The sequence below is a fragment of the Thermobia domestica genome, chromosome 4, assembly GCF_964235325.1.
Source record: "Thermobia domestica chromosome 4, izTheDome1.hap1.1, whole genome shotgun sequence".
Classification (NCBI taxonomy): Eukaryota; Metazoa; Arthropoda; class Insecta; order Zygentoma; family Lepismatidae; genus Thermobia; species Thermobia domestica.
This window is the reverse complement of record NC_137457.1, coordinates 333,639,909-333,666,170: the sequence shown is the minus strand read 5'-3', so window position 1 is coordinate 333,666,170 and position 26,262 is coordinate 333,639,909. Positions and strand designations below refer to the sequence as shown.

Sequence of the window (26,262 nt, the reverse complement as noted above, 5' to 3'; positions counted from 1 at the left end):
GCTATGAAGTTTTAAAGTTCACTTGTTTCACGTTTACAGCACCCTATAACTCCGAAACTATCCACTTTTGAGCACAAGTCCATATGAACTTTTTTTGCTTTCTTTCTTATTTTGATGTGATGAATCTGTTTCCAAAAATTGACATATTTTTGTAACAGACTGTAGAAATTAACGAATTTCCTGGTATATAAGACCCTCTTTTTCACTCTTGAAATAAGACTTAAGTATGGAGTGCATCTTATATAAAGGACTAATATACATTTAAAATAGACCATAGTCTGCATAAAGACAACAAATTTACTTTTAAAATAGACCTTAAGTATGAATTGTCTTATACAGAGTAACGTCTTCTATACTTAAAACGTGCCATATCTTTCGGTATATAAGACGCAGATTTAGATATCTTAAAATAGGCATTAAAATGAGGTACGTTTTATATAGAGGAGGGCCTATACATCTAAAATATGCTTCGGTGTATAAGACACACATTTATCGTTAAAATAGCCTCAAATGTGAAATGTCTTACATAAAGAAGCATCTTATACACCTAAAATAGGCCATATTTTTCGGTGAACTAGCTGCTCACCTTTAAAATAATCCTTAAAAATGAAGTGTTTTATATGAAAGAGTATCTTATGCACTAAAAAACTACGGTATTTCTTCAATGTTTCGGCTGAATTGAACAAAGTGAGAAGAAGTGTTCAGATAAATAGGAAGACTTGCGCACAGATGGCAACATATTTGTTTCCCACATCTTACGATCTATGCAATATACATGCTACCGGATTTCTGGAATTTATTATTTTTGGATAAGTTGTCCATCGTTTTGATACAAACATGTGGATCTCGTATTTACCAGTGGATCTCTTTTGATCCTAAAAGCACTGTTAAAGTGATCAGAAAGAAAAAAATCTCATAATTTAATTAGGGACTTCCACTTCATTTAAGGTGTGTGTAATATGGATTTTTGTTCTTTTTTTACTGTTACGTGAAGAAATTATCCGGTTATTCAGTTTTTAGTTAAACATTGGATGTTGGGAATGTGAAACTCCAACTTAGTTTTCGTATTATTTCATTTATGAATCCATTTGGTTGGAATCTAGGTATTCAAGAAAACAGAGTATTGGCAAGAGTACTTAATTTGATCTGGGAATTCGTTGTGTTTGTGGATTTTGGTTTCGAAACCAGAGCGGCTCACGCAGACTTTTATTATTTCAATACTTTCGTAACAGTTTCGCGTTTTACTGAGTCTAGTATGAGAAATATCTATTTTCATTTTATTGTGTGAGTGAACAGTATTGTTTTTTCTTGAAAAATACGAATCACAATGCAGTATGTAAATAGAATGATCAATATTTTTAAAGATTTGGGGAAAAATCTACAAGATTATCTCTGTAGAATTCTATTTTATTGTTTCTGTAGTAGGCGCTCTTCAATCTGGCATGTTCGGGACCACAGCCTTGCCGGATTATTGAACGTCAACCAAGATATATCGCTCTAGAAAAAAATATATAAACGATTAAAACCTGTATTTACACACATTCTTAACCTGTGCGGACAATATAAATGTCCTGCTGTAAAAAATATTTCGTGATTCTAGCAACTGCAGTTTAAAAATATTCTTGTTCTCAATAATTCAATAGAGTACAAAATTAAATTCGAATATTGAATATCTGTTTAATTGAATATTCTTTCTTTAATAAACAGCACAGTTTAAAAGAAAAATGAATACGGTACAATGATATTTACTGCAGGTTCGGTGCCGAATTACATAATGTGCCAAACCTTGGAATGTGGAATTGCATAGTGTGTCAAACCTTAAAATACCAGATTACAGTATGTGCCGAACCTTGGAATACCAAATTACAGAATGCGCCGAATTTTGGAATACCGAATAACGGAGTGTGCTGAATCTTAGAATGTCGGATTACAGAATGTGCCGAACCTTGAAACACCAGATTACAGAATGTGCTGAACCATAGAATGCCGAATTAAAAGAGTGTCTCCTGCAGTTTTCTTTTGCCATATATAATACAGTAAGTTATCGACTTACGACAGACTTCGGTTATAACTGCCCGGTCGTAAGTCGGCTACTATGCAGTACGGTAGAAAAGAATATTTTGATAATCATCGGTCGACGATTTAGGCTCCAGTTACACTGAATCAGAATTCGTACAAAATTTGGTCGTATGAATGTTCATTGATCAATTGATACTCATAGATGCACAGTTCCATTACTTTCGTTCTGTTCGTATGAATAAACGTTTATGAACATCAATTTATTTAATTTGTATTATGTTACTATTATTATTATTATTATAGATCGTTGATGACACCACCTAATCCAACCTTTACAACTAGTTGTAGGTTGCCAACTAACTATACACAGTTTGTTCTGTGAAAGATTTACCCCATACTAGAGTGCCATGTGACAGATGTGAGTAAAACAATGCATAGTATGCTGTAGTCACTAATTTTCAGTGATGGGACAATTTTAATTTACGTGTACAAAAAAACACAATCAATACACATTATATATATATATATATGTATACAATTATAAATGCTTATTGCTAAGAAATTTATCGTCTCCTCATTTTATGTCGTACTTGAGTGGAAGATAAATTTCTTACTAATGAATCAAAAACGAAAGTTTTTGCAAGGTATTAGCACATTATAAATATTATTCTGTAATTTCTATGTTGTTCTGAAAACTATGAATAATTGTATTTTACTTTTAATACAAGAGTGTAAAGATTGTGATTCACTGACTGTTCTAATTCTTTTGTGGCGTAGGTTCTGAAAAGGATAGAAGATGTTCAATTGATGTGTGAAAAGCGGAAAAGTAGTCTGAAGAAACTGGTGTCGAAACCTCCGCGCCCTGTTCAGCCAGTGCCTCCTGAACCTGCTGTTCCGTTATCATCCTCCGCTAGCCAGGTAGTTCTCTCTTCCACTGTCTACACTAACAACAGCTCAGGGAACCCTCCGCCAAAGTCTCCCAAAGTATTCAGGAAGGCCAAAACACTACCAAAGGTTCTTACTCTTCTCTTTTCTCTTCTAGATGACACCGTTGCTAGTAGTTCTTAAGAAACAGCGGGACCGCACAGACTAGCAGCAGGCAAAGTTAAATTTTTAATATAGAACAAATTTTTTTTTTTTTATTTATGTATTGATAAAACTAAGAAAGTGTTTTACAAAATGCTACAGTAAAGATATATTTAATATCCTATTATTTTTCAAATTTTACAGAATACTTTGTTAGAATTCCATAGAAATTTATTGAAAATATTTTCAAAATTTTGTCAAAATCCCAGTAAGAAGTTACCTAACAAAAGTTCCAAAATTTTGTTAAGAATATCTTAAAAATTTGTTCTAAATATTTCCAAAATTTCCTTAAAATCCCCATAAAAATTTACTTCAAAAGATTTCCAAAATTATTTTGTTAAAATCCCATAAGAATTTATGCAAAAGATTTCCAAAATTATTTTGTTAAAAATCTTAGAAGAATATTCTGTTAAATTTTCATAACAATTTAGTCAAAAATTTACAAAATGTTAAAAATTCCATTTGTTCAAAAGTTTTTTTTAAAAATTGTAATCCCATAATAATTCGCTTCAAAATTGTTAAATTTTCATAAGAATTTAGTCAAAAAAGTTTACAAAATTTTGTCAAAAAAATCTAATATTTACTCCAAAAGTTTCAAAAATTTTTTTGAAAATCTCTTAAAAATTTACCCTGAAGTTTCCCAAAATTTTCTTAAAATCCACATAAAAATTATTTTGTTAAAACCATAAAAATTTATGCAAAATATTTCCAAAATTATTTTGATCAAACCTCTTCATAAGAATTTACATCAAACTTACGTTAAATTTCCAAAAGAATTTAGTCAAAAAATTTCCAAAATGTTGTTAAAAATTCGTAAAAAAATTATTCACAAATTTTTGAAAACTATTTGGTTAAAATCCCATAAGAATTTACTCCAAAATTATGTTAAATCCTCAAAACAGTTAAGCCAAAAATGTTTCCAATTTTTTTTTTATAATTGTGTAACGAAGGAATTTATTAAAGTTTTCCAAAATTATTATAATTCTGTAACAATTCACTCCAAAATTATGTTAAATTTCCATAAAAGTGTACTCAAAAAGCTTCCAAAATTTTCTTAGAACCTCTACAAGAATTTGATTCTAAAATTGTTAAATTTCCATAAAAGTGAAACCAAATAACTTCCGAAATTTTGTTAAAAACTCCATAAGAATTTATTGAAAAGTTTCCTCCAACATTTGCAGTAAACAGTGTACGTCTACATACTAAGTATAACGTCATATGAAAATCATGTTAAATATGTGTGTCTTCATTGTAACGTTTCTTCCAAAATTCTGTTTTATTATTATTATGAATTGCTATAATGGGAAGCAAAGGCGAGCTTCAAAGACAATGTTGAATTGTGGACAGCGTTACAGATGCACTTAATAAAAAAGATTGCTTCTGTAGATGTACTCTGCAAGGACGGATAAATCTTTTTATTAACCACATTTCCGTAGGGTCTCTCCCCGATTTAGTATTGTCTTCGGAATGCATCTAAAGACTCGCTTCCCATTAAAGGAATTAATAAAAGCTATTTGGTCTCTATATTAAAAAGTAAACGTTGTCTGCTGCGACTCTTTCTGATGCATTGCTGTCTCTTAAACTAGCTACCTGCTTCTCATTTTAGGTTTCTGCTCTAGTAGAACATTTTCCAAACATATTAGCGGTAGATAGATAGGCTTTTTCTTTTCTTTTCTCTTCTTTTACAGGGTTGCCACAGGAGTAGAATTCGATTTTATATGAATTAAAATCTTTGTTTTAAGTTCCATGGCAATGCCATGTAGGCTAAAGGAAAGGTGATGATTAGAATGAATTAAATGGTCGAGTAAAGAAAGTGGGAGAACACTGAGAAAACTCACATTCACTCTGTTTGTTCACCACAAAGTCCACTTGGTGTGAGCTGGGATTCAACCAGGGACCTCACACACCAGAGACGAATGTTTTATCACTGAGCCACTGCAGTTGCGGAACTCGATTTTAATACGTTAGCTCCGTTCTTAGTAATTTGAGTTCATTTCATGAAAATTCCGTTGCGTAGCACACAACTTATGTTATAAAGCGAAAACTGTGGGTAGTAGATACAGGAATCTGAAAGTAATAAAAGGTACCAATTCTTCCACACTGAACGGCAGAAAGAGAATCTTGGAGAGCATTCAAATAGAATAAGATTAATTTTTAACGATTTCCGGTTACCAAAAATCATTTTATTACTTTGTCTGTCCGAGAGACAGAAAACATAAAGAACCGCTTATTGAATGACCACCAATTTTCGCCAGGAAACTCAGAATCTCACTCCGAAATGCAGTGCGCTAACCGTATGGCCAGAGGACGGGACTGACAATTCGCATTTTCATAACGTTTTGGTATTCCCCCCCCCCCCCCCTCATTTTTTTATGTGTCGATTTAAGCGCCATCTGTGAAGACCCTGTTTTCAATTCTGGGTCAAATCACTGTTCCTTTTGCTGGAGAATTCAAATGTGCAATAAGAAGTGGGAGTTTCAAAAAATTTTGAAGTTATTCTCTTACCCCCGAAGTGGATGGGGATAGGGAGTTGCGTTTTGTATAATTGGGTGGCTTTTTCAAAACTATTTAACACGTACTTTTGTTTATTTTGCTGTTTTGTATATTTCGCGAGATGTTGGACCCTTCCGAGACTTTTTCTGCACCCTCTATATATATTTAACTAAACTTGGTCAAATAAAACTTGTTAAAGAACCTAGAAAGTTAAGAAAAGTTGAGGAAATGATAAAATAAGGCAACCCTGTTTTAGTATCTTGCTTTAACTTGAACTTCGAATTTCCTAAGTGCTTAATAGAAATAATAGCCTCACGTACACCATACTTAAAAACTTTGTACTTTTTTTAGATTTCTTTTGTCAAGACCAATTCAGAATGCGTTTTGGTTTTTGCATTTGCGTCGTTAATAACCACTTTAGAGTAGATTGTCACTGCTAGTAGAATGAATGTTCTCGTCATAATATGGAATGTTTAGAAGTAATCAGTTTCTTTTTGTGTGATTCAGTCAAATGCTAAAGAAACATTAGTAGTCCTTGCAATAAAATAAATGTTGAGTCGATGTCGTAAGATTGTTGAAGGACTTGTATGGCAAGTTACGATATTCTTTTTGTCCGCCAGAGAATTAAAAACTCATTGATTGTAATGTATGTTCAGTTGATGGGTCAGTGTAATTAATTTTCTTTAATATAGAGAGAACTTAATTGTCCTATCATTCCCAACTAAGTAAAGCCATACTGAAATTGAATGTTAACCCTGGATGACTCCGGGAGCTCGTTTTGAGTAAAGTCGTGTTATTTGTCGATTATTTATATTTCTATAATTCTTAGAACGTTGTCAAGACATTGAAAGAGGGTAAAGAGTGAAGAAACATTAATTTATGTTGTTGTAATTTTGTTTCGACTACATGCTTTCCTGTTGGAAGTTTGAGCTTCTAAGTATACGCAACGTTGATGATGTTTTTAGATCAAAAGATCCAATATATTTCAGCCAAAAAATTTCTTGTAGGCCTTATTTCTGGAGAACTGCATATAGTATAGCCAAACCCAAACTATCACTTAACTCAGTATGATGTGCTTATTCCGTAAAAAATACGAAAACTTGATTTAGGGGTTCTTCAAAAATTTTTTAGTCTCTGATCCAAAAATGCATCAAAAGATCCAAAATATTTCAATAAAAAATTTTCTTGTACGCCTTATATCTGGAGAACTACTTATAGTGTAGAACGAGGGATCTCTTACACCAAAATGAGCACTGAATCATTGGTATTGTTAAGCGGTGAAAATCGGTATTGTTAAGCGAATTCTTGTCTAATGTGTCCCTATCCAAATTGGTAATCCATGTTGGGTTATTATAGTATATCATACTAATATGTTCACGTGGCAGAAAGCGTTACGAAAATAAGCACATGCTGCTCTCTTGCAACTGCTAGGTAAACAGCTTGTGAAATAATGTATAAGATAGTGTAGGAAGAGTTCGGCGGTGACTATGGAGGTGATAACATCTCCTAGTATGATCCTATGAAGAGGAAGGAGGTTAAGTGAAAATTTCATACTATACATTTTATATACATCTTTTCATTTATTAACACATGCAGACGTCAAAAAATACCTTACTTAATTCATATCACTAATTTTTCACGTTTTCCCTATTTTCTACCCCTACCCCGATCTAGGTAACTGGCCCTCTACTACCGCCGAAACTACTTCCCTGATTTTAACATTTATACATTTCTAAACATGACAATTTTGAATTTTCTAGATTTTGACACTATCTATCTTGACATAACTACATTATCTTTCTACTTGTTGTCAATTATTTTATTTTATAATTCAAGCAAGATGACTAGATGGTCAGCCATTTGCAATATTTTTGCTATTTATCAAATAAATAATGCAATTTCTTACATTTCAAAATTCAATTTTAATACACTTTTAGCACACTTGGACGGTATGTCTGGTGCATCCAATTAACACCGATAATAGTGAAGTACATAAGATATGAAAAGAATTTAATAAATGTTAGTGAGAAGAAATACGTTTAAGATAAAACAGAAGGTAATTGTTATTCAAGACAGAAATTGTGTGGAAACCACGAAAGAAAGATTAATATAAAGTTAATCTAGAAAGTTGTGTTGCCGCCGCCGCCATCCTCCTCCTCCTCATCATCATCCTCGTCCTCCTCGTCCTCCTCCTCCTCATCATCATCCTCGTCCTCCTCGTCCTCCTCATCATCGTCCTCCTCATCCTCATCCTCCTCACCATCATCATCACCATCATCGTCCTCCTCGTCCTCCTCCTCCTCCTCCTCATCATCATCCTATTGACATGTCACTTGCTGCAACTGAAAAGCTTCCATGCTCCACGGTCTTCCGCTAATCTCTTCGTCTTCACGTATGATTTTCTGTTTTAGTACTGTCAATTAATTGTAGTCTCCTTCGTCCCCTCCCTCTCTTTCCTGCCACCATACACTCTAGCACGTCCCTCATGATACACTTTCTTCTTAGCCTTAAAGTTGACAGGACCTGGTTTAATATGGTCGACTTCTTCACTATCGCTTCAAAGAGAAAGAAAAAGGAACGCTACATAAACATATACTTAAAAGTTGAGGCTTCTAACAGGAACGCGGATACTTCATCACAAATAGATAACAAAATATCTTGGTGTTTATCCATCTTTTATATGTTAGACTTGTTGACTTGACAGCGTTCTCACTAGTATAACGAACAAGTAATATAGCAATTTTATTTAAAAGAAGTCGGAGTTTTCGAAGGTTAGTTACTGATTTTGAGCTTAAAACCATTGACATGAATATTCAAATTAATTTATTCGTTTCGAAGGTACGGATAAAGATGTAAGAATTGCACCTCTACACCAGAAATAAACTTCTCCCTTCTTATTCTTTAATTATTTCGTGATTGGCATTTCAGAAATCAAGGTTCTCGTTTCTGTAGAACGTTAGTAGAGCATGATTAAGAAATAGACGTCTTTGCATGAAGATCACGTGCATGAGAATATTTTATTACTTTGAACAGTTTTCTTCACCTACTTTTCCTCTTATGTTCTTTTGTTTCTTTGTTTATTTATTGTTTGTTTGTTTTTACACTTATTACGTTTTTAATTTTATGTATAGTTGTGATTTTGTAAGATTATTTTTGATTGTCTTTATTCTTGGCTTTGTATTGCAAACTAAATTGAACTTTAAAAAAAATCACTGTTATTAAGAACCTGTTAGTTTCACTGCTTGTAAGAAAACATTTACTAACCAAATGTTACATTTAAAAAAAGAAAAAGGTTTTACTGTTGTGAGTACTTATTTATTCTTCTAGTCTTCTTTCCTGACATTCATTTGTTATCTGTAGTTGTTCTTCTATATACAATGTATTGTGGAAATAGTTACCTACTATTTTATATATATAAACAAATAACTGCATGTATTATTTCATGAAAAAGTTTATTGAATTGAAGAGGAAGCTCATTTGTCGTCGAGATATCTTTAAAAATGAAATCTTTAAGTTTTACGTCCCACGATTATGCCAGCTAGGCTGAAGGAGACGGTAATATGAGAAATGAATGAAATTGTGGAATGAAGAAAGTGGGAGGAAAAGGGAGAATTCAAAGAAACCCCACACACATGGTGTTTGTCCACTACAAAGTTCACTTGGCGAGAGCTGGAATCGAACCAGGGACTCGAAGCACCTGAAGTGTGCGCTCTACCACTGAGCCATCACTTTTTCGCCTTACTTTAGGTGATAAAAGTTATAACTTTTGCCGATGTGACTTTCCCCACTAGGCGACACTGTTCAACCGGCAGAACGGCCAGAAGAGAGAAAGTTTTCATTCCTTTAGCATTGGAACTACTAACTAGTCGCATTATTTTCTTTCTAAAATATTTTCTAATTTATTTAACAACAAAGAAGTTGTGCCTTGTATACACAATTTTTACTGACATATAATATCATCAGATATTTTATGTATTCAGTAGTATTAATAAATCCTTCGAGATGTTTATACACGATTTCTTTCTTTATTACGAAGTTGTATATTTCTTACTCCTTGTTCACAAGTTTAGGATAAGAAAATAGTAATAAGTATCTTGAGAGGTAAGTACATAGAAACATTAACTATCATACACGAGGCGCTTGCGGAAAGTAACCTCCGATTGGTCACTGTGCGTGAAGAAGTGGGGCCAGCGCTACCATCTTTGCATAGACTAACGCGGTAGATCAGTCTGGATGCAGCCGTAGTAGAATGAAGGTTGTCTGATCACTAGTTCCACTTTTGTAGCATCTCAAAATGTGTGGTGCAATAGAAAACCCGTCCAAGTGCGAGGTGCGAACTGTTATACGTTTTCTTACGGCAAAACAATATTCGGCAGCAGCTATTCATCGGGAACTTGGTCCGATGTTCCGAGTTTGATGAGTGAAGGAATTGTTCTTGAATGGGTTCGTTCATTTAAAAGTGGACGAACAAACATTCATGACGAAGAGAGGAGTGGTAGGCCATCAGTGGTCATTGATGAACTCGTTCACAAAATTGATGGAAAACTTCCTGAAAATCGACGTTTCACAATCTCGGAGCTTTCCGATAAATTTCCACAAATTTCAAGGACTGTGTTATATGACGTAGTGATAGAGGTTAGGTTCCGGTCACAGGCTGGCTCAAGGCACAGGCGGGAGATTTTTATGCCGTGTATGGATCACATGTGATGAGTGAAGGAGTTATACGTGAATGGGTTCGTTCATTTAAAAGTGGACGAACAAACATTCATGACGAAGAGAGGAGTGGTAGGCCATCAGTGGTCATTGATGAACTCGTTCACAAAATTGATGGAAAACTTCCTGAAAATCGACGTTTCACAATCTCGGAGCTTTCCGATAAATTTCCACAAATTTCCAGGACTGTGTTATATGACGTAGTGATAGAGATTAGGTTCCGGTCACAGGCTGGCTCAAGGCACAGGCGGGAGATTTTTATGCCGTGTATGCATCACATGTGATCAGTGAAGGAGTTATACGTGAATGGGTTCGTTCATTTAAAAGTGGACGAACAAACATTCATGACGAAGAGAGGAGTGGTAGGCCATCAGTGGTCATTGATGAACTCGTTCACAAAATTGATGGAAAACTTCCTGAAAATCGACGTTTCACAATCTCGGAGCTTTCCGATAAATTTCCACAAATTTCAAGGACTGTGTTATATGACGTAGTGATAGAGGTTAGGTTCCGGTCACAGGCTGGCTCAAGGCACAGGCGGGAGATTTTTATGCCGTGTATGGATCACATGTGATGAGTGAAGGAGTTGTACATGAATGGGTTCGTTCATTTAAAAGTGGACGAACAAACATTCATGACGAAGAGAGGAATGACAGGCCATCAGTGGTCATTGATGAACTCGTTCAGAAAATTGATGGAAAAGTTCGTGAAAATCGACGTTTCACAATCTCGGAGCTTTCCGATAAATTTCCGCAAATTTCAAGGACTGTGTTATATGACGTAGTGATAGAGGTTAGGTTCCGGTCACAGGCTGGCTCAAGGCACAGGCGGGAGATTTTTATGCCGTGTATGGACCAAGTGTGATCAGTGAAGGAGTTGTACATGAATGGGTTCGTTCATTTAAAAGTGGACGAACAAACATTCATGACGAAGAGAGGAATGACAGGCCATCAGTGGTCATTGATGAACTCGTTCAGAAAATTGATGGAAAAGTTCGTGAAAATCGACGTTTCACAATCTCGGAGCTTTCCGATAAATTTCCGCAAATTTCAAGGACTGTGTTATATGACGTAGTGATAGAGCTTAGGTTCCGGTCACAGGCTGGCTCAAGGCACAGGCGGGAGATTTTTATGCCGTGTATGGACCAAGTGTGATCAGTGAAGGAGTTGTACATGAATGGGTTCGTTCATTTAAAAGTGGACGAACAAACATTCATGACGAAGAGAGGAATGACAGGCCATCAGTGGTCATTGATGAACTCGTTCAGAAAATTCTTACGTGAAAACAATATTCGGCAGCAGCTATTCATTTGGAACTTTGTGTCGTGTATGGATCACGTGTGATAAGTGAAGGAGTTGTACATGAATGGGTTCGTTCATTTAAAAGTGGAAGAACAAACATTCATGACGAAGAGAGGAATGACAGGCCATCAGTGGTCACTGATGAACTCGTTCAGAAAATTCTTACGTGAAAACAATATTCGGCAGCAGCTATTCATTTGGAACTTTGTGTCGTGTATGGATCACGTGTGATCAGTGAAGGAGTTGTACATGAATGGGTTCGTTCATTTAAAAGTGGACGAACATACATTCATGATGAAGAGAGGAATGACAAGCCATCAGTGGTCATTGATGAACTCGTTCAGAAAGTTGATGGAAAAGTTCGTGAAAATCGACGTTTCACAATCTCGGAGCTTTCCGATAAATTTCCGCAAATTTCAAGGACTGTGTTATATGACGTAGTGATAGAGGTTAGGTTCCGGTCACAGGCTGGCTCAAGGCACAGGCGGGAGATTTTTATGCCGTGTATGGACCAAGTGTGATCAGTGAAGGAGTTGTACATGAATGGGTTCGTTCATTTAAAAGTGGACGAACAAACATTCATGACGAAGAGAGGAATGACAGGCCATCAGTGGTCATTGATGAACTCGTTCAGAAAATTCTTACGTGAAAACAATATTCGGCAGCAGCTATTCATTTGGAACTTTGTGTCGTGTATGGATCACGTGTGATCAGTGAAGGAGTTGTACATGAATGGGTTCGTTCATTTAAAAGTGGACGAACAAACATTCATGACGAAGAGAGGAATGACAGGCCATCAGTGGTCATTGATGAACTCGTTCAGAAAATTCTTACGTGAAAACAATATTCGGCAGCAGCTATTCATGTGGAACTTTGTGTCGTGTATGGATCACGTGTGATCAGTGAAGGAGTTGTACATGAATGGGTTCGTTCATTTAAAAGTGGACGAACAAACATTCATGATGAAGAGAGGAATGACAGGCCATCAGTGGTCATTGATGAACTCGTTCAGAAAATTGATGGAAAAGTTCGTGAAAATCGACGTTTCACAATCTCGGAGCTTTCCGATAAATTTCCGCAAATTTCAAGGACTGTGTTATATGACGTAGTGATAGAGGTTAGGTTCCGGTCACAGGCTGGCTCAAGGCACAGGCGGGAGATTTTTATGCCGTGTATGGACCAAGTGTGATCAGTGAAGGAGTTGTACATGAATGGGTTCGTTCATTTAAAAGTGGACGAACAAACATTCATGACGAAGAGAGGAATGACAGGCCATCAGTGGTCATTGATGAACTCTTTCAGAAAATTGATGGAAAAGTTCGTGAAAATCAACGTTTCACAATCTCGGAGCTTTCCGATGAATTTCCGCAAATTTCCAGGACTATGTTATATGACAGCCGATCACAGGCTCACTCAAGGCACAGGTGAGAGATTTTTATGCTGATGGAATTTCTAAGCTAGTGCAGAGATATTGTAAGTGCTTGAATATTTATGAAAAGTATGTTGAAAAATAGGGCAAAGAAGTAGTTTTCAGATCTTTGTAAGCTTCTTATGTAGTTTTGTGTTTCTTTTTTAATCAATCGGAAGTTACTTTCCGAACAGCCCTCGTATATAAATATATAGTTTTGAGAAATTAATTTGAGTTCATTATTTTATTTCGGTGCGATGCTTATGAGTGCTTACTGTTCTCTCCCTCGCGTTACCATATCATTTGGAAATATTGAAAAAAAAAAAAAAAAAAAAAAAAAAAAAAAAAAAAAAAAAAAAAAGGAAACTGGCATAATTCGAGAATCCAGCTAGGTATAGTCATTGTTATGTTATTATTCATGTCAGCGAGGAAAAAGTTCCTAGTTTTTGAAAAATAACCAGATTTTTATTTGTTTGACCTTATTCTAATTTTAATTTTTACATCACTTTTTAACAATTAGGAGGAACCAGGATTAGAGGCTTAAATTAAAACCATGTTTTCGAAAAACATTAAACCATTTCCCAAAGTTTCGAAATCTTACCAAACGAATACTCAACTATGATATTTAAAAACACTTTAAAAAAAATATACTACTTGAAGACGAAAACGGGACCTTTGTTTTAAAAGTACATTTTGCGTACTGTTTCCATTTTTCTGAGGACACTGAATAAAAATGAAGTGATAACCTCGTTAAAAACAGGACTATGCTGTTCATGTAGAAGAAGCATATGATTCCAGTTCAGCAGCGAATTAAAGTCATCGATAAAAATGTGGTCGTACATCGAAACAGTTTGATAGAATGTTTAATTCTCCGGATTGAAGGTAAGATCAACCTTATTTAAGTACTTCTATCTGTTTTCTCGAACTTAGTTTAAACACGTTCGACTAGGTACAGATAATCACCAACATAAGATGAACAAAGCGGAGAAAATTAAATTTACAAATCATGCTAATGAGTTGGTTTTATGTTCCTGGTTATGTACTATGTAAATCCTAGCTTAAATTAGTTGATAGTAACTGTCGATTGACGTTCCAGATGCAAATCGATCTGCCGTTAGAAATGAACCAAAAGTGTGATCGAAGGGACAGCTCATCGCCGGAGAGTGAGGGGTCGTCGAGGGACCACGAAGTGTTGAAAGCAAAGCGGGGCCATGTGTTAGCAGAGCTACTAGAAACAGAGAAGATATACGTGTCCGAACTATGTAGCATTTTAAAGGTAACAATATTACAATATCAGCGTAAATCAAGTGTAACATTTCAATTTTTTTTCTCTTTTATGTACGCATTTAAAGATTTTTAGAAAGTGAATAAATCAAAGATGATGATGATGATAGTGCTTTAATTTAATAACATATTTAAAGTGCTAATAACAGCGTTAGCAAAGTATAGTACTGTACAAGGTAATTGAATATTTTGTGCATAAAAATACAATTAAAGGCTTAGAATTTAATGTTAGTACCATATAAGAGTAGAATTTTAATATTTCAAAGTTTAAAATTGAGTCATATAAAATAAAATATAACAAACAAAAACACTAAAATCATAATGATTAGATTGTCTAACAATAAAATATAAATATAACAATTTATAAAATGAAATTCATGTATAAACTGTTGTTATAACAGGATATAACATTATAAAAATATTAAAAACCTAACACAACCCTAATTTCTAAGAGTCCTGTCTTCTGTTATTAAACATAGTAAGTAAGGTGCTTAATACAGAGTTCTTTGTACTGTTCCTACACAATAAATTTGTTTTCCTTACTTTGTGAGTTGGAACTCTGTATGAGATATTATTTACAAGGTAATGACTGTATATTTTATTTTCTAGAATGGATTCTAAAAATCTTAACTGTTGTTCTCTTCTTTGTGTTAAAAAGTCGAGATTTAAAACTTCTAATAATCTCTCGTAGTGACAATAGTATTGGTACAAATGTAAATGGAAATTACATATTTTATAATCTTATTTTTTCTTTCTTTTTTAGACGCTTTCTATTTTATCTTTATTCTGCTAATGTTTGACCAAATCGCATTTGCGAATTCAAGTTTAGGTCTGATAAAAGTTTTATATAGTCTTATATACAGTACATGCTGTGGTTCTCGAAATTAGACAAGTTTCTACGTAAATTACCTGTTGCGATTATAATTACATGGGCGCATGGGGGGGGGGGATATTCAAAATTAACAAATAATTGGCTACTTACCAATGAATCCTCCCAGGATTCATTGGTAAGTAGCCAATTTCTTGTTAATACCTGTTGCGATGCTTGCGTATTTGATAACGTCATTCAGATGGAAGTTGGATGTGAGTTGATGATCAAAAGTTAATCCAAGTTCTCTGACAGATTCGATCTTTTCTATATTAATAATAATAATAATAATAATAATAATAATAATATCAATTATTATTCAGTAATTTCTAGTGGGAGTGCTAATGTTTAAATGCAAGTAACTCATTGTCATTAAATTTAGGACGTGAGTTGTTATATAAAATAAATGAAAAACATCTCCAATAAACATAGGTCCCAAAACGCCTCCTTTCACAGTTATAAACTACCTAAAATACGAAACTTAATGTTTTGAATTCCCTGACTAGAAAATTATTGGAACTTTCGGAAGCAACTCAAGAAATTGTATGGGAACTAGTATGCGCCGTACCTTTATCAATATTTCACAATCCTCTGGTACGCGCACAACGAATACTCAATTAGTACTTAAAAGTGAATCTCCGCATTCCAACTTAATGTTATACAGTTCGTTACGCCGATACCGGGGGATTGTGAAACATGGATGTTTAGATAGAGCGCATACTAATTTCTGTGTTAATTCCTCGAAATGCTTGCAAGAGGTCCCATAATTTTAAAGGCAAGACGTTTTAAAATGAAATGTTTCGCATTTTCGCCTTTTTGTAACTCTGGAAGGATGTATTTCCCAGCCCATGTTTATTAGAACTCTTCCTTCATTTTATATAAGAAATCACCTCTTAAATTAACCCTCGGACTACCAATGGGGAGGACTTTGTACCCACCACAGTATATTTTTTTGTAATCACTCTTCTAATGTTTTTTTTTAATTGTAAAAAAATGTTATTGCTCATTATATTTAGCTAAAGCGTATACTTACGGTGGTGCAAATTTAACGTTAGTGCATCTCATAAAATTTGCTATTTTAAGTTGGTGGGCACAAAGTACCTCCTCGTTGGTAAGAGATATAACTGTCATTTAGTAGTGTCATTCCTAGATGGCAGTATAGTAAATAGCTGTTAGATCTATCCGTGTACTGTTCACTTCAGTCACTGTAAATTTTTGTGCGAGTTTCTAATGTGTTTCTTTTGCGAGAAACATTTAATCTTAACAGATGGATACAAAATGACCCCCCTTGGTAATCCGCATTACAAAAAATACCTAGGTAGTGCGAGGGTTAAACCCTGTATCTATTAACTTACACTTTGATATTTATCGTATGACAGTTGTAATTGCTACAAATGAGATGAAATACGATAAATATATTTCTCATTGCTTGCCAAAGTAGCATCCAACAACATACAATAGTCAACAACTACTCTTGTGAAAGTATGGTCAACTGCTACTCTTTACATTACAGTATACTCACAAGGCAACTATGTAGCCAACCACATTAGTAATGTACTGTTATTGAAGCATTTAGAGATGCAGTTTATAATTTATTGGATATTGTACTTTTTTTTTTCATAGCTTCTTAATACCCTACCTGAAACAGACCTATTACTATTGTTGAGGTATCTTGTTCTTCGTCTTGTTCTCAATCTGGAAAATTGAAATGTTTTGAACTACATATATGCTGGACAATTTACTGTTTTCAAAGATTTTTTGCTTGTGTTTGGTTTTTTTAATACGACTTTTTTAAGTAAGTGAACTAGTGATATTACATACTTATTTAATAACTCTCCTTCACAAATGAATTAATTCATCACTAAGAATTTAGTTGAAATTTTTATTTTGTTAATAATTACGAAACAAAGATTAGAATTTTAAAATAATTGATTTATTTTCAGGGTTATAAAGATGAAATGCTTTGTCCAGAGATGCAGGCGTTGATACCACCTGGTTTGTTCGGGAAATCGGATATATTGTTTGGGAATCTCGAAGAACTGTTCAAATTTCACAGTGAAGTCTTCCTCCGTGATTTAGAAAATTGCATCACAACCACAGAACTTGTTGGGCTGTGTTTTGTACAAAGAGTAAGTATTCATCCATTCGTTATTTTTCCTAATGTCTGTGTAGTCAGATAGTAGTACATGTCATATATACATTTAGATAGGAAATATCAAATAAACTTTGTGTAGGAAATATCAAATAAACTTTGCATAGGAAATGTCAAATAAACTTTACATAGGAAATACCATATAAAATAGAAAATGTCATATGAACTTTAGATACGAAATGTCATAAACTTTAGATTTAAAGTGTCATATAAGCTTTACGTAGGAAATGTCATATAAACTTTAAATAGGAAATGTCATAAACTTTACATAGAAAATGTCATACAAACTTTACATAGGGAAGTCATTGTCGGGGCCCGTGGTAGGAAGCGATCAAAACTTTTGCGGCCACTTATGAGGGAGTCCCACCACAGGACACGAACATAAAAAAGATTATTGGCGACGCTATCTCTACCGTAGGTTGCCTGAATCAAACTGAAAGAGTAATTAATAAATAACCATGGGAAGGTCTCTAGAATATAATTTACTTGAAGAGTCGCCTGACGTTTAAAATGGAATGGATGTGAGCAGTCTCTTGGCTCAACAGTTAAATCTTAGGGTAAAGAGGAGGTCCATCCTGTTCGAACAACGGCCGACCAACTAGGCTGTCGGCGGAATGGTCTGATCAAGAAAGGGAACAGGATACTTTGAGTGCCTACGTATGACAATGACAAAACCAACTAATCACAAAGGTCATAGCACGAGTTTAACGAGATTATAATGGACGACAAATCAACATTTAGGCACTTGTTACACAACAAGGAATTAAGTCAAAGCTAATAAAATGTAATACAAGATTATTAACACAATTAATGGACCTCAAATATGTCCAAATATTCACAAGACAGGGTCAGGCTTGGCTATACTTAATCAATCAAAAGAAATATTCGCTTCATTAGAGACTTAGATAATTTAGCCTAGTAACAATTTAATCAATAAAACAATAAAATGGAAGAGATAGTTATCGCTAACAACCTTAGTTGTAGAATCAGTTTATAAAAACACAAACATTGAAATCAGATATTGGATGCACAGAAGTAGACGCGATACTGAGTCGATGCGAGGAATTAAGACGGACAATTAGGATCACAAAAACAATTTAATTCACTCACCTCGCAATTAAACACCTACGGAGATTGAGGAGTTCCAAGTGGCCTCTTGAGGTATCATCTAGTCGGGTAGAAGTCCAGTTGAACGTGGCTTGGCCAAGGAAGTGTTCACTGCGACCAAGAATTCCCAGGATGCGTCTGGATTGGTTCGAGCGGTAAAACCAACAAGATGCTATCACTGCCTACGAAGAGAGAAGTCCTTTCTCCAATCGGAATTCTTACGGGAGAATGCCGAGATGGAACTGGAGTCGCAGGGCACACAGGATGGTAATGATTCACTCAACCTCTCGAATAACAAGATGGTGAAGTACGCAGTCCTTGGCAGGCGTGACTGAAGTAAAGATTCACGTAGACTCAAAATAACAAGAGAGATATTCGTAGTAATCGACTTCGACGAACGGCTTCTTCGGAGGTACTTTATGAGAGAATATTAGAGTAGGTGAGAACTTTAGACAGGCGTTATCAATGACTGGAACGCCAAATTAGAAATAGTATGAGTTTTATTGAATGTTGCTTGTGTATAGCGCAGAGGAGTTAATAAGTAATAAGTTGTTTTATACAATAGAGGTAAGGTTAGATGACGCCTAAGTCCAGTGACGTATGCGTGAAATTGGCAGGGTCAGAATGTGACCAATGTTAAAAAGAGAAATAAGGGCAGTTGAATGAAGAGATAGAAATGTGACTGCCTGTATGTTGTATTAGCAAACTTGCTAAAATCGGAGTTTTCAGCACAGTATCAGAGTTTTTACTGTATGGCACACACACGAAATGAAGATCGAGATAGTCTTTGATGGGAGAACGGAGATGACGGAGTTCTCCACAAACACAGTGTAATAACACTAGTTCGTAATAATAAATAATAAACGTCGAGCTGCGACCAACGCTGGAGAACATATGACAAAGTTCTTAGTATAAGAGCGAGTACGAAAAGTAGTTGCTGACTCTAGTCGCGCTTAACTTCGAGCCCCCATACAATAAGTATGTGTTGGAGCGAAGAGTAGCTGAGTCGGCAGGCTTGCGTTAAGTCGATGGAGAGGTACCCCAAAGGGACGTCGAACTGCAAGACGTCGTCACGACGACGACACAGAAATTTCCCCCGAACGGGAGACAAGTGTCTCCATGTCTGGTTAGACGCAGCAGAATTCTCCCCAGAAAACATGCTTGTAGCGCTATTTTGTATTCAGGGAGTTTTTTCACACGTTACGTACGTGGAAGTATAGTAGAGTGGTATCTTTCCAAAAGGGCGGACACTCGTGTGCAATGAAATTAGTCTTTGCGTTTAGATTGGATACTGATTTCTAAACGACTATTTAGGGTGTTTACTAGAATATTCACACATGCGCGTTATTGTAAACAGTATAAGGCTTTAGCGTCATCTAGTACATAATATCCAAATTAAAAGTTAAAGGTTAATTTGATAACACAGAGAAACTCAGGCGTTATCGGGATTTTATAGATTTCATAATAGTTTCACAGTGATACCAGAAATACAAGTGTTCACTAGTCGCGTATTTTATACAGTGTGAAAATATACATTTTTAGCATTTTTGAGATGTCAAGTTGGCACCTAAAAGTTGGTTATATGTCTAGAACGTTTTTGAGAACATCTGGGCATAAACAGAGAACAATGAAAGTATTCAGAAATAACATCAGACTTTCAGATAAGACACAAGGGTTGGATATTCCTTGCACATGCAGCTACTCAAAAGTTATAGGTTACCAATTCAGATGTTTCGACAACATGCAGAGAGAGAGAGAGAGAGAGAGAGAGAGAGAGAGAGAGAGAGAGAGAGAGAGAGAGAGAGAGAGAGAGAGAGAGAGAGAGAGAGAGAGAGAGAGAGAGAGAGAGAGAGAGAGAGAGAGAGAGAGAGAGAGAGAGAGAGAGAGAGAGAGAGAGAGAGAGAGAGAGAGAGAGAGAGAGAGAGAGAGAGAGAGAGAGAGAGAGAGAGAGAGAGAGAGAGAGAGAGAGAGAGAGAGAGAGAGAGAGAGAGAGAGAGAGAGAGAGAGAGAGAGAGAGAGAGAGAGAGAGAGAGAGAGAGAGAGAGAGAACATTCTTTTCCTCTTACGAGACAAACAGCTAACTTTAGATATTCGTCTGGCTGAGTTACTCCACAGAAAGAATAAAAATATAAAGAAAGAAATTAAACACTGAATAAAACCTGCGTTAATTAGATGACAATAAAGTAATTGAACGGTTTTTAAATATTAATTATGAATTTATAGCAATGAGAAAAGCAAAAAGTAGCCTCGCTAAAGGGCGTTACGCTTCGATACGCTACATCATATAAACTTTACATAGGAAAGTCATATAACTTTACATAGGAAATATCATATAAACTTTACATAGGAAATATCATATAAACTTTACATAGGAAATATCATATAAACTTTACATAGGAAATATCATAAACTTTACATAGGAAATTCATATAAACTTTACATAGGAAATTCATATAAACTTTACATAGGAAATATCATATAAACTTTACATAGGAAAGTCATATAAACTTTACATAGGAAATATCATATAAACTTTACATAGGAAATATCATATAAACTTTACATAGGAAATTCATATAAACTTTACATAGGAAATATCATATAAACTTTACATAGGAAATATATAAACTTTACATAGGAAATATCATATAAACTTTACATAGAAAATCATAAACTTTACATAGGAAATGATATATAATCTTTACGTAGGAAATATCATATAAACTTTAGATAGGAAATGTCATAAACTTTACATAGAAAATGTCATATGAACTTTACGTGGGAAATGTCATATAAACTTTACTTAGGAAAGTTTAGTCGGGATGTCTTATAAAGTTTAGTCGGGATGTCACATAATCTTTAGATAGGAAGTATCATAAACTTTTGACAGGATATGTCATATAAACTTTATATATTTGGTTGCCGTTAATGGTGCATTTATTGTACCTAATATCACTTAAATGTTCGTTAACAACGCAATACCTTTTGTTTCTCAGCAATGTCGACTCTTAAGGGATGTTGCATCGGTAAAATTAAAATTTTATCACTAAAAACTAAGGGAAGAAAGGTTGTCTAATGTACTAATGCCGTATACAGCAATTAGAACATTAGGAAAGTTTTGTTCTCGTAGCGTGTACCGATAAAATTCTAATTTTTATATGTACTAAATAACAACTGAAAAACTAATTACTTTTAGAATTTTGCTATCGGGAACTTATGAATACCTCAAATCATTCACCTATAATGTTCTTCATTAATCTTTCCTTCAATATTTCGAGTGAGATCCTCAATCATTCTTCTTCAGGGCTATATAATGGGTTAAGTCGTTTCTACAACATGACCTTCACATTGTTCTTTTGAGTGTCAACAGTGGTAATTAGGAATTTTAAGTAGATTTGATCGATACCTATAGGCGGCTACCTTTTTGCAGTAATTTAGATTGCTCTTATTATGTTCTTATATAACACAGTTATATATAGCCTAAAGTTAGTGCAATAATATAGAAAAGTACACAGTTACATTAAGAACAACCTATAAGTATTGAGAAAGTTAAAATTTACACAATATTCATAATACTACTGTTGAGAAACAAACAAACAAACAAACACAAACACACACACACACACACATATATATATATATATATATATATATATATAAAAGATTTTGTTGTAAACTCAACTTAAGCCATTGCATGCCCCTGAAGAAGAGAGACCGAGGATCCCACTCGAAATATCAGAGAAAAGATAGATGAGGGACGTAACATATGAGTAATTTGAGATATAACCAGCGGCGGCCCGTGGGGGAAGGCTGCAGGACTGCAGCCCCCCCACGTAATTCCATATTTCCGATTCGAGACTTAATAATCAATCTTTGTATTTATGCCCTTTTTACGCGCGTTTTGTTGTTCAATTTTTCACCTCCTTGAAGCAAATTTGTTGTTCCACTTCACCCCTGGGACTGTCAGTACAATCTCGCCTGGCCTTTCTTACGATGCTGTGATTCTACTTCCTCCTCTTTTCAGCATGTCTATACTGGTAACGTGTGGACTGCAATACATGCAGTCCTTTCGGATGCTTGAGAGTTTGCGCAAGCGCGCTCTTCTCGTTTTGTGTTCGTCTGCTTTGATCAGCGACGAGTACGTATATTCAGGCTTGCCAACTCCATGGAAAATATCCCCTGGCATATCCTATTTAGTTTCTGATTTTAGCTTCGAGTGGCATAATCCCCCTTTCTTTCATTAGCAACGCTGAGTATACTTATGTTGTTTAAGGTTTCTTTGTTTGTCTGCTGGCGGGGTGTTTCTAGTAGGCAACTGATTTATGCTGTGCAATATTCGATTATATTTAATTCTTTCAAAATGCGATTATATTTAATTCTTTCAATATTTGCGTGGTGTTACTTGTGGTTTTTATCTTTGTATCAGTGTTTCCAAAAGACACGTGAAAAAATTTATGAAATATCAAACTATACAATTAGAATTTTTTGCAGTTCTTTTAGAGTGGTCTGTTTCGTTCTTATAAGTGACCTTATTTGTGCACTTGTAGTGAGTAGGGCAATAAATGGAGTCGAGGCCAAAGTGAGAGAGGTGTATCCTAATGCTTATTTTGTGCACTGTTTTGCTCATAAATTATATTTTGTAAAGGAAAGAGCCACCAGACAAAACAGTAAAGCCAGAATATTATTTTCTAATCTTTCTGCTATCCTGGTTTTTCTCTCGCTCTCATAGCAGAACAGCAGTTTTAGATTCCTGTTTTGCAAAGCGGATACCCAGTAATGGACCAACCAGATGAAATTTTAAATCTAGGACTGTTAATGTGGTGCGTGAAAAGCAGGAAGAACTAAATGAATGCTTCCAAATTTTGTCACAATCCGAGACCTCAAGCACTACAACAATAAATGAAGCGTCTGCCTTGTAGTGGGAGAGATATACCCTAATGCTTACTGAATTGAAGAATTTTGTTTCTGCCTATTTTTTAACTTAGTTACGTAACATCTAGATATTCTACATAACCAACTACATAGTTATCATATAGATGCAGGAAAAGTTCAGTCATACTTATCTGTCTTCAGTCATATTACTGAAATTAATAAAATCAGGAAATCAATAGGACTAGTTGATATGGAAACGTAAAATCAAAACCAAAAGAGAATTGTTTCAAATACACAGTCAAGAGCAAACGCAGCCAAAGAAGTCTGACGTTATTTTAAAGCAAGTAAACCTACGCTTCCATTTTACAGACCACTTATGTATATTCACTTCTGCAGAAATCTAATTTTAATCAGTTTAGTGCTTCCTTTCCAGAAAAAATCTTCAATAAATGTACAGAGCTCTTTCCTGTTTTTGATAAAGATGAACTTCATACTGAACTTAGTGTAGTTTATGCAAGAGAAGAGATCAGAAAACTTGGTGGTGCTGTGAATTTCCTCCAGATATTATAAACAGTAGTCTTGCTTTCACTTTTTCTCAAACTTTTGAAAATATTCATAACACTTCCCCTAACTACAAGTGCACCTGAACGATGCTCTTCTACCCTTAAAAGAGTGAAAACTTTTCTAAGAAATACAAGGGGAGAATGCTTAACGGTATTTGCCATGTTATCAATAGAAATGGAAATGGTTGAAAAAATCCCTAACTTCAATGATAGAGTTATCGAAAAGTTTACTACAAGGAAGGACCATCGTATGGAATTAATTTCTAAATAAGGTGTTTTATTTTATGCAGCCCTCCTAAGTATAAATACCACGAGCCGCCAGTGGGTATAACAATATGTTCCATATGATTATAACTTGTACATTGCTTAGCGGACATCAGAAAGATACTTCTTTTTCTAAGTAGAAATGTAGTTTTGATATAATGTATATAAATTATTCTTCTGTGTTGTATCATATGAATGTACGTCATCAGTATGAACTTGTTATTAAAGGAAGGAAAGTCAAGTATATATTAAATCTGAAGCACTAGTCTTAACATGCTCCCGATATTTCTGAATATTAAATTCTCGAGTTATTATTTATTATTCATTTTTTATTATTATTTATTATTATTTGTTATTTATTATTGTCATTGCCTTTATAATATAACTATGGGCATGCAAGCACTGCAAGTACATAAATCGTATATATTATCAGCAAGATTACTCGTAATATGTTTGAGCGCGGATATTTCCTTTTTTTAAATTATAATGCACACTTTGAACATAATATAAACATGGAAAATATTCATAAAAATATATTAATTCAACAACTACCGCTCTGTTCCACGATGCTCATATAGTTGTTTTATATTTTCCTGCAATCAACTCAGGCACTGATTGGCTTTTCAATGCTCTTGATTTTTATTGTTTAGAACAGGACCGAAACGAAATCTCTGGAACGAAACTATTGAATTCAAGACAAAAATAACGTCATTTTAATCAAATAGTCCTGAATGGTGTTGAACAAGTCTTGTTTAAGCTTTCTTTGACCGTGTACAAACAGCATAAGAGTACTTGTTGATAATAATTCGTTAACTTTGTGTATACACCTAGGTATATAAATATATCACTTGCGCTACATTTCGGGACTTACTGTTGAAAGTGGTTCCCGAACTACTATCCGACCTTGTAACCGAGGCACATGTCCTCCATCCTTATGACAGCACAAAGTATTTACAATGCAGAAGAAAGTGTTATGAATAATGCTATCAGTTCCGTTTCATACACCAAGTAGACCACTGTTTCAGAAACTATAAATATTACCATTAGCGTGTAATATACATTCTTGAAACAAAATAATTCATACATATAAATAAAAACAAAACTTCCAACTCAATTCGAACCTACACCAATACAACATTAGAATAACCTATTATATTCATATACAAAATTTCCGTTTAATAAAAACTCAAAATTCGTTACACCACTTAGGAATAAAACTATATAATAAATTGCCGGATTGCGTCAAACAAATGCGAAAGTTCTAGTTTAAAAGACACCTCAAGTTGCTATATAAACATGTTTGCTATAGTTTAGAGGAATGCCTTCAGTCTGCTCTTTCTCTATAATATAAATATTAAAATTTACTTTAATGTAGAAATATATAAAACAAAGTACGATTATTTTTTGTAAATACACTTTTAGTTTAATATTATTGCTATTTTGATTGTATAATATTTGTACTATTAATTGAAATAATGTATCTCTTGACGAAACCATTAACGCAGAGTTCTTAAAACGAAAAATTAAATAAATAAACTAGCTGAACCTGCGATGTCTACTTAGCGCATCATTCTGTTATGTCCATGAATCTCCTTCCCACTGTGCATGTCTCCTTACTCGCACAAGTAAAGGATAAGAGACTCACAAAGGAAGTGAATTGCTATGTACAGATGTTGGAGTCAGTTTGTAGCAAATTTGTAAAAGTAACACAATATCAAGTGGAAATATTTTTCTTAATAAATCCATATCCGTCCGAATACGCCTCATTGAGTCTCTTGAGGCATTTGAAGAAGCCAGCATGCAATAGATTTTGCCATTCAGATTTAAGCAAAGCGCCTGCAATGTCTGTCAACCCACCATACGTAACTTGTTTACTGGTTGCCTAACACCGTAGATTCGGCCTGCATCAATGTTAATCTTATGGACTCAAAACGGCCCCTAAAATATTGAATAGAACAATAACGATACGGTTTTTGAAAATTTGAGTGAGAACTGGATAATCTACACAAAATTTGGAATCGACCAGTTAAAACGGCACGTTTATAGCACTTGTGGTTTTCGAGATCTCATTGTCGAAAGAATTGGAGACAAACATATAAAGCTAGCAAATTCTAGACTAGTATTTTAATATA

At 34.6% G+C, this 26,262-nt stretch overlaps 1 protein-coding gene across 4 annotated transcripts in view; it reads left to right on the top strand.

Annotated features, from left to right (window-relative positions):
* LOC145684481 (guanine nucleotide exchange factor DBS) overlaps positions 1–26,262 on the top strand; it is a 295,537-nt gene that overhangs the window by 233,610 nt on the left and 35,665 nt on the right. For 3 of the 4 annotated variants that reach the window (XM_081756923.1, XM_081756925.1, XM_081756926.1), the window contains 3 exons: positions 2,797–3,033; positions 14,117–14,296; positions 17,116–17,301. In XM_081756923.1, coding sequence (XP_081613049.1) covers positions 2,797–3,033; positions 14,117–14,296; positions 17,116–17,301 — 603 coding nt within the window. The remainder of the gene's footprint in view (positions 1–2,796; positions 3,034–14,116; positions 14,297–17,115; positions 17,302–26,262) is intronic. The other variant, XM_081756924.1, reaches the window with a different exon arrangement.